We start from the raw sequence: 12611 nt of genomic DNA, 5'->3' as shown, positions 1-12611 counted from the left end.
CTAGAGACAGAACACACCGTTTAAATTAAGGGTTTTTGGGACATAGGTCCCAAAACTTTGACCGATACTTCTTGGCGGTCAATTTTCCCTCAATTTTTTTTGGACTCTATAGCAATGACATTGTGTCGCTATAGACAACACAAACCATTTCAATGAATAGATTTTGGACTCTATAGCGTCGACATGTCGTCGTTATTTCATGCCAAAATTTGGTAGAATTTTCTTGGCAGTCTATTTTCCCTCCTTTTTTTTGGTGCTTATAGCAACGGCTTGTTGTCGCTATATACCTGATATTTTTTTGAGGGCCTGTTCACTTTCCCTCCAGTTTTTCCCTGAGCCCTACAGTGACGACATGTCGTCGCAGTAGGGATTTTTCTTTTGAGGAATTTTTCATGTTACCCCTTCAGTTCCCTCAAAATTTATCACCCTACATGTCGTTGTTGTAGACCTATATTTTCAATAAATTAAGAAAAAATTTAATTCGTGGGATTTTCCTATAGTCAGCGACGACTTCTATGTCGTCGCAATAGAAGTCGTCGTTGTAGACTACTATTCTTGTAGTGTTCTAAGTGAATTATATATTTAATGATTTTTTTTATTAAATTGTTTTTTTTTTATTTTTCCTAATCTTAATTAGCACAAACAACAAATACTTAATCTTGAGATAGTAGTGGGAATGGTGAATATTAACTTCATTTACAACAGCTGATTCTGATATTTTTTTTCCCTTTATTTCCAGTATGTTACTACTAAATTTATTTTTTCTTCTCTGAAACTGTAAGAAATATCTTATTTCAGATTGTCCTATCATTTTCAGGACCAAATGGTTCGAGGGATGACCAAATGATTATTTGTTCATATGAATATTGGAATTATGTCGACTAGTTTGGTAATCTTTGATGAAATATTTAACAGAGTTCTCATCATCAATTTCAACTATTTTTGTATTAGTTTCAGTGTGCATTCATTATTATATATGTGTTCTATTAGGTGTCCTAATATTACAATTTTCTCCACAACTCAGTTTGTAGTCAAGAATCAAATGGCAGAGGAAAAACAAAAATAATACACCGCGTAGTGACATTCTAATATCATTGTTGATTGAAATGAACAATGGTTTCTTTTCCAATTTCCCATTAATTCATTGACATTGTATTTCAACTTTTTTTTAGACAATTTATGTTGTATATGATAGTTTTAATTCTGCACACTGAGCATTTCAGGTTTTGGGAGATCTGTATGCCTTTGCTTTCAAAACCTGAAACTCAAACAAAATACACTATTTTTCCAATGCCCCTTGGTTAGAGCTCTTTGGTTTGGTGGATCTATGGTGGGAAGGATGGAAAATATGAATGGCGATACCATTACACAGGACATGTGGAACCTCATTCAAAGGGAGCAAAAAGATAGGAGAAGAGATTTGTTGATATATATGGCTGCCCTTTCTGAAATCCTCTGGAGAAATAGAAACTCTTGGCTGTGTCTAGGAGAGTTAAATTATATGGAAAGCCTATTAACTCAGGTCATGAATAGATACACAGAGGAGGCGGTGGGGTGGAATCAAGAAGAGCAATAAAGCCAACTGTAGTGATTGTCCCTAGTGATATGCTGTTAGTGGATGTGTCCTACAAGGATCACAAGTCCGGGATGGCTGCATTGGCACTCTGCGCGTGGATACCCAAGAATGGAGTATTGTGACTGATAGTGGATCAACTGCTTCGACTATTGAGGTTGAATTGGACATAATTTCCATGGCGTTGAGATGGGCCCTTCAATTGAATTGCTCCACTGTGGTCGTTTGTTCAGAATGTAAAGTAGCGGTTGAAGCTATGCAGAAAGGAACAGCCCCACCCCAGTGGGGTTTACAAAAAAATTTCTATGTTATTCTTAGTCTTAAGTCGATGTTTACAGCTTGTTATTTTCATTTTGTGAAATGTGAACAATTGAGTTTTGTTGGCAATCTAGCAAATACTGCTAGAACTAGCTGCAGTCAGTTGACAATTGTTCGAGGAAAGGGACATCCCATGTGGATCCTGTTTGCTTTGGCTTTTAAATGAACTTTTGTTCCAAAATAAAAAAACAACAAAATGCACTAGCTATTAGATATAAATTAAGAAACTGCTGCAATCACAATAAATTAAAAAAAATTATAATTATCACACTGTATATCAATAAAATTTAAATTTATTGTGTATGTGTCATTATAATTTTATGGTTTGAAATGCACATCACGACATTTTCCACGACAACGTATAAAAAAATATTGACATTTGTTTTAGTGGATGGTTACTTTGAGGCCATTTGTTTTAGTGGATTCATAGTGAACTTTATTTACTTTAATATGGGGAAATGATGGTACAACTACTTGTATATATGTATAAATAGGTCGGAATCTGATCGGTTATGGAGGGAACCCGAATTGAGCTCTAGTCTACTCTTGTTTTTCGAGCAGAGTTTTGAGGCATTTAAAATCTGATTAGTTCATAATTGGAAAATTTTATTTTCAAAAAGTGTGTTTCTGAAATAAAAATTTGAATTTATAATCTGAAAACATGTTTTGAAAATGTAATTGGTTCAATATCTAAAAACTGATTTTGAGTTTTAAAAAACTGATTATATAGTGATATGGAATCTAAAAATATAAAAAAATGATAGATTTGTAGGATTTTAAGATATAATGATTTGGAATTAGATAAACCATGATTTTTTCTTTTTAATTTTAGAACACAAAATTAAAATACTAATTTAAATTTTATTTTTAAAATTATTTTACCAATCAGTTAGTCTTTTCAAAATTTTAAAATAATAAAACAGGATTTAGATACTATACACATTTAGAAATTAGAATAAAATCTAATTAGTGACAATTACTAAGTTAGGCGTATGAGTGCCGACTCATGTTAGTGTGTTGTCGTCGTGTCATATCGAGGCACATGTGTAATGAATATCTAGCAAATCTAAATACTTCTCATTTAAATTATGTGTCATCATATATTACAATCAAAATACGACATATGTATATAACATTCATAAGACAACATTTTTATTTGATATTTAAATAGGGAATCGTATTTAACCTTATAAGACTAGGTTACATTTTATCATTTACCATATTAATTCAATAAAATTTAACAAACTTTTTTTTACGTATTTAACTTTTTAACATATTTATTTTTGAGCATAGTACAATTTACTTAAATGGTGCAAAATTAAGAAGATGCGTTTTGAATTTGAATTAGTTTGAAGCATAGAAATTTATAGAGTGATGTTAAAATTTATATGTAATATTGATATATTATTGTATGTGTGTCTCAATCGTTACTTTTGATTTATATTTGACATTTTCTTGGGATTAGGATATATAGTCAAAACTGCTAAAATAATCTCACTTATGTATGATTATATTTATCTAAACTAAAAGTATGAATTTATCCAACACTAAAAAAAAAAATGGTAGACCCTAATTATTTACTAGTTCCCATGCAAATTTATTAACTACTTTCTATGTTAATAAAGGTCACATTTTTTTAGAAGTATACTTAATATTAATATTTAAATAATTTAATAATTTAAAGTTAATTTTTATAACTTATAATAGAAGTTTTAATTAAAAAAAATCTTATAAAAAAATATATTGCCCTATACCTTCCCACATTCCCACAAATTTCTTATCCACGACGAAGGAGAAATCTCCATCTGGTTGAGAATTTTCGTAGGAACTCATTAATTTAAAATTAAAATTAAAATTTTAAATATAAAAAATTACAAAATATTTAAATATTAGACCAAAATTATAATTAAAATTAGTAAATATTATTTTAAATAAAATTAAAAAACTAATAATTGGTTTTTAAAAAACTGCTGGTTATTTTTAATTTAATATATTATTTTTTACAAATTATCATATTATATTTTTACTAATTGTTTTTTAATAATTTATTATCTATTAAATCTCTTGTTCTCACAAAATATATATATATATTTTTTAAATTTCTTCCTATTATTTTCTTTGGTTATTAACAAATAGAGGTTTGGCTTTATTTTAATTTTCTATTATAATTTTTATTTTATTAATGTTGTGTTCTGGATGATGTTTTATTTTTTAGGTTGCTTTATAGTGACACATGCAAAATATGTAGCTTTAATGGTAGCACTTGATTGGAGCTAATGTTAGGTCTTTCTTTGAATTTTGTTTGTTTAGCCACTATGACTGCCTTTTTTTCCAAGCGATCCTCTTATAGCAATGACTTAGGTTCTTTGTTAGTGGATACTGCAAGTTTATTGTCCAATTTTCAAGGAGTGTCCCTGATCCATACACGTCGTACAACCAATAAGGATACTTATGGATTGGCAGTGTGGATGCTCTTATAAGGGGTGTTTAGTATAAGGTTTGAGTTTGTGGAAGTAGAGTTAGAGAGAATTCAGATGAAGAGAATGTGAAACTCAAGTGTTTAAAGAGGTTAAGTATACCCTCAAATCAAGCTAAAATGGGACCCACTAAAGAACGCAAATCCCCAAACCATTAAAATTAAATTTAACAAATACGGTTAGATTTGACATTCTCATTCCTACCAAATCAAGCTCTCATACCAAACACCCCCCTAGGGAGGATGACAAATTTGTATAGCTAGAATATATCAATTTTTTTCTTCAAATTGTTTAGTTTCTAGACAGTATGATATTATAACTTTTTCAATGAATATATTTCATTGCGACAAAAAAATAAAAAATCTTTAAAATTTTAATATTATACTACAAAAATACAAATAAAAAGTATATTAACTAAATTTTAATTTTAATTTTTTGCAAAAAAAAAAAAAACGTTTTTAAATAATTTTATCAGATAAAAGGTATACAAAAATAACAAAAGAGATGAAACAAAGATAGTATATTTTCTTTATAAATCAATGTATTTATCAAATCAAGCTGTTGCTTCTGTCCTGTTTTGTATCTGGTTTGTTTTTTATTAAAGATGTTCTTTTGTTCAAAAAAAAAAAAAAAATGTATTTATCAAAGAATAAAAACACAAAAATGGAAATTATATATTGGATCGTAATCTTGTTAGTTTGCCACGTCAGACGACATTGGGCCGGACTAATAACGACTTAATATCGATTGAGTTTTGTTTTATAAGCGCGCTCTAACGGCTAGCAGATTTGAGCTCTTTAATTTGAAATCTTGAACATAAAATCCCCAAAACCTTTTCTCTCATACACAAACAAACACAAAGCTCTCCTTTTTCCATTTTCTCTTCTTCATTAGCTTGATCCGTACGGCCTTCTGCTTTCTAGGGTTTCAATTTTGGAAACTTCCGGGTGCTGTGGAGTTTCTTCGTCAGAAATCCCCCCTCTTCGAATCCTTTTCAGAAATTGGAGGGTTTTTTCTTTTCGTGCTCTTTAAAGCACAGTACTGGTAATTTTCAGAATCTTGGAAGTCTTTCTAGGGTTTTTGGTCAATTTTCTTATTTGGGTATTTATCTCGGGTTTTAATCGACAGGAACCTATGGATCTTTCTCAAGAAGTCGACGACTACATCAGAGGGTCGATTGATTACACCGTTGGCCTTCCTGTGTCAACTTGCACGCTTGAGATGAAGCTTCGGGCAGTTGAAGAAGCGCAAAGCCAGCTTCGTGATCGCTATTTGCTACTGCAGTCCCGATTGAAGGAAAAAGACCAAACCATCGAACGCGTTAGGGTTTGTTTCTTCCTGAAAGTTCCCTTTAAATGTTTGTATTTGTATAAATGGGTATCTTTGAGGGGTAGTTCAGTTACTGAATCTTTATTACCCACTCAACTCACGGCGGGTTACCCTGCATAACTTGTTCCCCAAGCACCATCTTTTCAATACAAAAGTTTCTGGCATCTGTTGTCCAATTTTTCTTTATCTGTGTCTTATGAATTATCTCTGCACTCTTCCCGTAAATATTAATGAGGATGTCTTGAAGAGTCATTTGTTGTTTTTCTAATATGCATTTCAATTTCTTGCTTTATGTGTGACTTGGGTTGTTTGTGGTCTTTGTTTTGGTTTTCAGGCTGAATCGAATATGAATGCTATAGCTTTGAAGAAGTTTGTCGAGGAAAATCAGAAACTGGCATCTGAGTGCAATCGTCTTTTGAGCCAGTGTAACAAATGGGAGCGAGAGTGCTCATTATATGATCGTGACAGGGAAGTGTTGATGGACTTTGGGAATGAAGCTGATCAACGTGCCAAGGAGGCTGAGGTTCGCTCTCAAGAGTTGGAGGATAAAATGAAAGGATTATCTGAGGAACTGCAGTTCTACAAGTGTCAATATGATAAGCCTGTGGTAATGTCTAGAATTCATTTGTGTTTTCTTCTGTTTCTCTTGGCATCTACTGCTTAGTTTGGCTTGTGTTTTATAAATGTGGAAGAAAATTGTAATTTGTTAATAGATTGAAACTATAATAACTTGTTATACCATAATGTTTACTATTACTTTTTTGATACTGGATTTGCTTGGGAAGGCCCTTTTGAATTTCTTCTTTGAATTCCTAAATCATTCATGAATTGACTGTTAAGAAGATATCACGTGTGATTTTTATCTAGAGAGTTAGATGATAAACTTGTTTTTGTATGCTAGTATGTGTTTGCTTCAATGTTATAGGTAATGTTTCGCTGCTTACTAAGCATGAGATTATAAAATAGCACTCACCTTTCAAAAGAATTTACACTGTTGTTTGTCGTAGATTCGTGCTACTATTAGCACAGTTTGGAGACTAGAACCTAATCACAAATTTGCCATCTTAGTTTTTTTTTTTTAACTGTAAATTGTTCAGATGCTTATGATAGAGCACTTCATATTTATGATAGTGGTTATGAATTGCTTTCTAGCTAGGTAATAGTCAATTGTTTTTTTTTCTTCCCCTTCTTACTTTGTTTTTTCTCTTCTCCTTTTGCTATAATTTGAAGGTTGATTCATCTCTAGACGCAACTACTCAAGACACTTTACTTGAGTCTGTATTAGGAACATTGATTAATGAGGAGAATGCTGTTTCTGGACGGGCATTTCTGGAAGCTAACAGCAGTGATGAGTCATGTCAAAAGTTGCTAGAGATGTGGAATTCGTAAGTCCCTGCATAAGTGAGTTGTATAATTATCATTTTGAGTCATGTCTCATATTAATTTCCTATTATTTGTAGTTTAAAGCCAAGTGCTCAAAAAGTCCTGTCAATAGCTGCTAAGTTGAAGGTACTGGAGAATGATAAGGAGCATCTGAGAATCAACCTTTGTAAAGCAGAGGATGAGGTGAGACAAGCCTTAGAACCACTCCGGTTTTGCCTTCCCTCTTCCTCAGTGTTTTCTTTTATTGTTGGATCTTTTGTTTCAATGTGAGCTATGGCGCAGGTCAAGGTTCTCTTTGAAGAGAACAGTTTGCTAGAAGAGGATAACCAGAAATTAATATCACTGTACCGTCAAGAAAGAAACCACAATGGTTCTAGTGGAAAGCATGGCAGCGCATCAGCTAAGGTGAAAAATAAGATAGCAGCTTTCTATTTTTTGTGTAACTTTCTATGGCATGTCTATAGGATCTAGTCTAAGCTATATCTCTCTCTTTTTTTTTTTTTTTTTTCTTGCAGTCAAACAAGCGGAAGTCTAGTAGCCCCATTGAGAAGAAGATAGATTTTACTGATGTAGATACTGCAAGACTACCCCTATCGCCCTTGCGATGTAATTCACCTGAATCTAGAATGCTGAAGAAGTAGGAATTTCTGTGAATGATTTTTGTATTCAGAACAGTTATGATGTGACTCTATTAGAACAACAATTATAGTTGGTAGGTCTTCAAAGAAATGAAAGGATTTCGAAGAGAACTTTTTTCTTACAGCTTTACAAATTAATATTTGATTAGTTGAATATAAAGAAGCTGCTAATTTTGTAATCTAAGATTAATTATATAAGTAAATATTTAAAAACTTTTAACACAGAGTCAGCAATATTCTAATCAAACAATTAATAAAATTTATGCTGGCGTAGTTTGGTTTGGGTCACAAATCAAAAGAACAAACTGTCAACGCACCTTTTTTTTACGATACAAAAACGACGGTTGCATTGGCCCCAAAATTGTATAAGGCGTTGTTTGGTATGCAATGTTCAAAAATTTTACTTTGCTAAAAAAGTTAAAAAGGATAATCTGATTATATGGAAAACTATATTATTGAGTTTGGTTGTGTACTGTAATCTTGTCTTTGGTTCCAGTAATAAGAATTTATTTGTGTATAGGAATATTAATTATTTTTACTGTTTTTTGCCTTGCATATTTGTTTTATTTAAATAATAATTTTATTTTTATTTTTAATAATTACTTTAAAAATTGATTTATTTTAATAATAATATTTAAATATATTAAATTGTTATAGAATAATATTTATATTTTTCAAATATATTATATTATCTTTTTAAGATGAAGCATTAATTAAATGAGCATTATATTGTTTGATACGTGTACTTTGTTAAATGTTAAAATCTGAAATATTTAAAAACATATATTAAATATAAAAATAAATAAAGAAGAAAGAAGAAATAAGAAATACGTATAATCAAAACAATGGAATAAGATTATTGCAAAAAAAAAAAAAGAATAAGATTAAAATCATTATATATATGACACTGATTTCATCCTGATTTGTACGATTTCATCCTGCTTTGTATGGCTGCAGGATGACTCACGCCCTTCACATATTGCATTTTTTATTTTAAGCACGGACAACATTCTGAATTTAATGGACCTCGCATGGTATTTTTGTACAAATGGTCTATAGGTTCATACCCCACCAAGAAATAAAAGAAACCCAAAAAAACTTACCATAGCCGGTTTTGATGACCAGTTTTAATTTAATTGGATTAATTTATAATTGTTACAAGGGTATTATTGACTTTGTCTTCTTCAGTGGTTTTTATATTATTGAAATAAGAGTTTTTTTTTTTGTAGGTTCTAAATTAGTGAGACACATGCAAGTATGTAACGTAAAGCAGTAGTACACATTGATTTTCTTGTTTTTTACACATTAGTTAAACTACGATTCACGTTAATTATATTGATTTCTTTAAAATACAAATAATGGTTTTTTGTTATTTTACCAAATTTATTTTCAATCATATAAGTTTAAGGCTATTAATTGGAGTTTTTAGAACTAGTGTGACGAATTTATTAAACGTGTTTTGACTCATTTATATTTGACATTGAAATCATTTTTATGAATATTGGAATTGAATGGTTGTTAATTAAAATGTTCATTTTCTTATGAATTTATACTTAGTGAACCTTGTCCAAAAGTTCATGAATGTAATGTGTTTCTTGGAAGTTTACAAAACTTTTATATTATAAGAATTTAGTGATTAAAATTAATTTTTTTTAATAATACAACATAATGCAAGATCGTGAAAAAGAGAATAATTGTCTAGTAGACAAGTTTATACTACTAAAGTTGTCCTAGCTACTTATGTAATAGAATTTCACTTAGGTGGTAATAAAGGGATTGGTTGGTTTGCTTAGTCAAGTCTATTGGTGAACCAAAAAGGTCGATCGCAAGTTGTCGTAACTATGATGTCAGTGTCACTTGATGAAATATTTGGTTAAATGAGTAGTTGATCTTCAAAGACATCACATATGCTTAGTGCTTCACTTGTCACCGTATAGTGTTCGTTGTCATGCTGAGTATAGATCACATCCTCATAGAACACATATAGTCCCACCTCATTCAAGGCATATACCTTACCATTGATGTACTGGACATTTGAAATTCCTGTATTGTACACACTATTTCTCGAGACCGACAATTTATAATATTTCATCGGGGTTAATGTTCTAATAGGAACAACCACCACGTGATCTTCTTTCAACTGAACTCCATCCCCTCTACTGTTGAGTACATCACTTTCATATCTTATGACAACCGTGTCATCATTATAGTGAACACACTTCACTGCAGAGATAAAATGTGTAAGCCGTATTTGATGGGTAGTGCAAGATCGAAGATCAAATATGTAAAGTTCATGGTTTGTCCAGTAGACTGCATCAATTCCACTTGCATTTGGCATCCTATATTGGAACAAGTGAAATGTTGGAGTTAGGTTGTGTATATATTAAATGAATATTCTGATTGGAATATAATGTAGAAGTTAACTTAAGCAAAAAATAATAATCTTGATAATTATTTATTACCTGTAATAATTTCTCAAAGTGATGTCCTCTGGTTGATGTCCAGCATAACTAGCCATTATTTCACCAACTTCGACCCCTATTGTAAGCACACGTTTTGGTGTGGCCGTATTCAAATCTCATACTGTTACCTCTTGTTTTCATGTGGTGACCACTAAATGATTGTTTCGCCAGTGTACGTCATTAGAGAAAGTTGTAGTATGCAAGGGTTTTGCTACATACCATTGCAAAATCTTATCTCCATTTTTGACATCGTAGAGTCTTACAATATTGCCTCCACCAATCCCATACAACATATGATTTCAAACTGGTGCATGGTAATGTTTTGTTGCCTGGGGACATGGTAGGGTTGGATCATCTCTTTGGTGGACTATCCCCGCCTTGAATTCAATTGTCTCTACTTCCCATGAGGCGAATGCAGATGTTTCCATAAAATCATTTGCAGATGCAACTAAATACGTGTTAGTACTTCTGTCGATCTCCTCTGCCTCTACTTCCCAACATTTTGACTAGCAATAAGATTTAAATTGATCTGATGGGTAAAATATTTTTTGAGCCTGCTTTGAGAAACACTTGTTAGGTAATGTGACTTCATTTATATTTAAATTATTTAATGTAATATAAAGCAAATTACAGTTGTTTACCTTGTCGTCTTTGTAGCTAACTATCCTGCATGTTCTGTCTCTATATGTTACCATTGCTTGGTATGGTCATGATTTTAAGATAGTTGCATAGGTTTCTGCTGAATTATCGAAGAGTTTGTATTTGGATGAAGACCACCTGGGAGGAAGAAGTCCTCGTTATAACCCAATTGCTGCAATTGGATTGTTTCAGCTTCTCTAATGTGTGATCTTATCGGGAGTAAATGTGCCATAATAATTGTACGCCCTAATTCTCCACGGGCTATTAGTGAGCTGAGGTATGGCATAATTATATCAGCCACGTGGATGACACGTACCCGGAGCTGCTGTTACCAGGTCCCACCTCTTTAGCTCGGGATAACCAAAGGCTTGCTAAGGTTGCTAAGGAGTCGGGTCAGAAGTATAGACACCACAGGCTAAGAAGACATCCAGCTCGAGGATGCACGTGCTTGAGTTGGAAGCTGTGACCCTTTATAAATTCGGCCACGCAATGTAAACATGCATATATCAGACATCATGTGTCTGATATATCCCTGAATTCTCGGACACGCAGCCTAAACGTGCGTGTTCAGGCACCCACGACTGGGTTGGGCCGTGCGGCCCATTATCCCCCTTGCCTACTGATTAGACCACACTTCATTTGTCAGGTTTTAGGAATTAATCATGAATGTCATAGAAGTGACATGATGGGTAAGAAGGTCATGGGATGACCCCCCTTTGCCAACCCCCAGGTGCCCTCTCCTATAAATATGGAGATCCTGGGAGTTGCAAAGGGTTGGATTCTATGGTGTAAAGAAATACCCTGTAAAGAATACCAGAAAACTATCAATAATATTGGCTGGTGGAGTAGAAGGATTTTAACCTTTGAACCACCTAAAAAAGTATTCGTATCACCATTTTATTTTAAGATCATTCATCTGTTACGGTTCATTACTTAGCACCAATCCCATTCTCTTATTCTATTAATTACCTGTTGGCGAAGAACCGCGTCAACAATAATTTGAAACAATAGTTGGCATTTTTTAATTTAAGGACACATTAATTTAAAAAATTTAAAAGAGTTTAATTATTATACAAATCATTACTTTAGATTAAAACATTCACTGGTTAATGCCATTAAAAATTCAAAAGAAATTAAACTACACATAATCATCATAATAACTTGGTCACATATAGTTTGTAATCGGTCACATAACACAATACTTAAATCATTTTGGCAAATTGTTGGTTGTAGATGATAATATTTTAAAGATACATTGTCCAACTACATGTGGTAATTGTAATCATTCCCAAATGATTCTTGTGTTGAATAATGCACGTCACTGTCATGCTCCATGAATTCATTCCCCAATTCTGTGTATCGTGCTACTCCTTGGCTATTGGTAGTTGCCCCTCTTCCCCGACCCATTCTTGCACCCCTATTGGGGCATGTGCGACTGTTATGGCCTACCTCACTACATAGTCCACATGCCCTTTGTCTGTAGCCTGTTCCATCAAATGAAACACTTTGTCTAGCATCCCTGCGTGATCCTGTGTTACCATGACCCTTTGTTCTCACCAGAACAGGGTCTTGTATTATGTTTGGATTGTCCCGATAGGTACGTGTTTCATGGGCGGTATTTGCGTCTTCGTGGATCTCGAAACCTTCCTTGAAAATTGTTGTGAGTCGAGCAATTTCATCCTTTGCAGTTTGAAAGTCGATGGGTGATTTTGAGGCATAAAAGTTCATCATTGTCGCATCTGAATTGAGTGCGCCAAATCTTGACATCTCACATTGCATTGTGTGTTCATCT

At 32.7% G+C, this 12611-nt stretch overlaps 1 protein-coding gene across 1 annotated transcript; it reads left to right on the top strand.

Moving 5' to 3' along the window:
• Positions 1-5155: 5155 nt before the first annotated feature.
• LOC133804569 (uncharacterized) lies at positions 5156-7840 on the top strand. The gene is made up of 7 exons (XM_062242720.1): positions 5156-5412; positions 5497-5694; positions 6032-6304; positions 6928-7082; positions 7158-7263; positions 7363-7485; positions 7596-7840. The coding sequence occupies exons 2-7, from the start codon at positions 5503-5505 to the stop codon at positions 7719-7721; spliced, it is 975 nt and encodes a 324-aa protein (XP_062098704.1). The 5' UTR covers positions 5156-5412; positions 5497-5502; the 3' UTR covers positions 7722-7840.
• Positions 7841-12611: the final 4771 nt, after the last annotated feature.

This window comes from Humulus lupulus, chromosome X (assembly GCF_963169125.1).
Source record: "Humulus lupulus chromosome X, drHumLupu1.1, whole genome shotgun sequence".
Classification (NCBI taxonomy): Eukaryota; Viridiplantae; Streptophyta; class Magnoliopsida; order Rosales; family Cannabaceae; genus Humulus; species Humulus lupulus.
Note: the sequence above shows the minus strand (reverse complement) of the source record. Positions and strands in the feature narration are given on the sequence as shown.

Bases quoted from the DNA above. Each gene is read 5' to 3' on its own strand.
- LOC133804569 (XM_062242720.1), top strand. From the start codon at position 5,503: ATGGATCTTTCTCAAGAAGTCGACGACTACATCAGAGGGTCGATTGAT. The intron at 5,695-6,031 runs GTTTGTTTCTTC...TTTGGTTTTCAG, and splicing joins AAACCATCGAACGCGTTAGG to GCTGAATCGAATATGAATGC. The intron at 7,264-7,362 runs GTGAGACAAGCC...GCTATGGCGCAG, and splicing joins TTTGTAAAGCAGAGGATGAG to GTCAAGGTTCTCTTTGAAGA.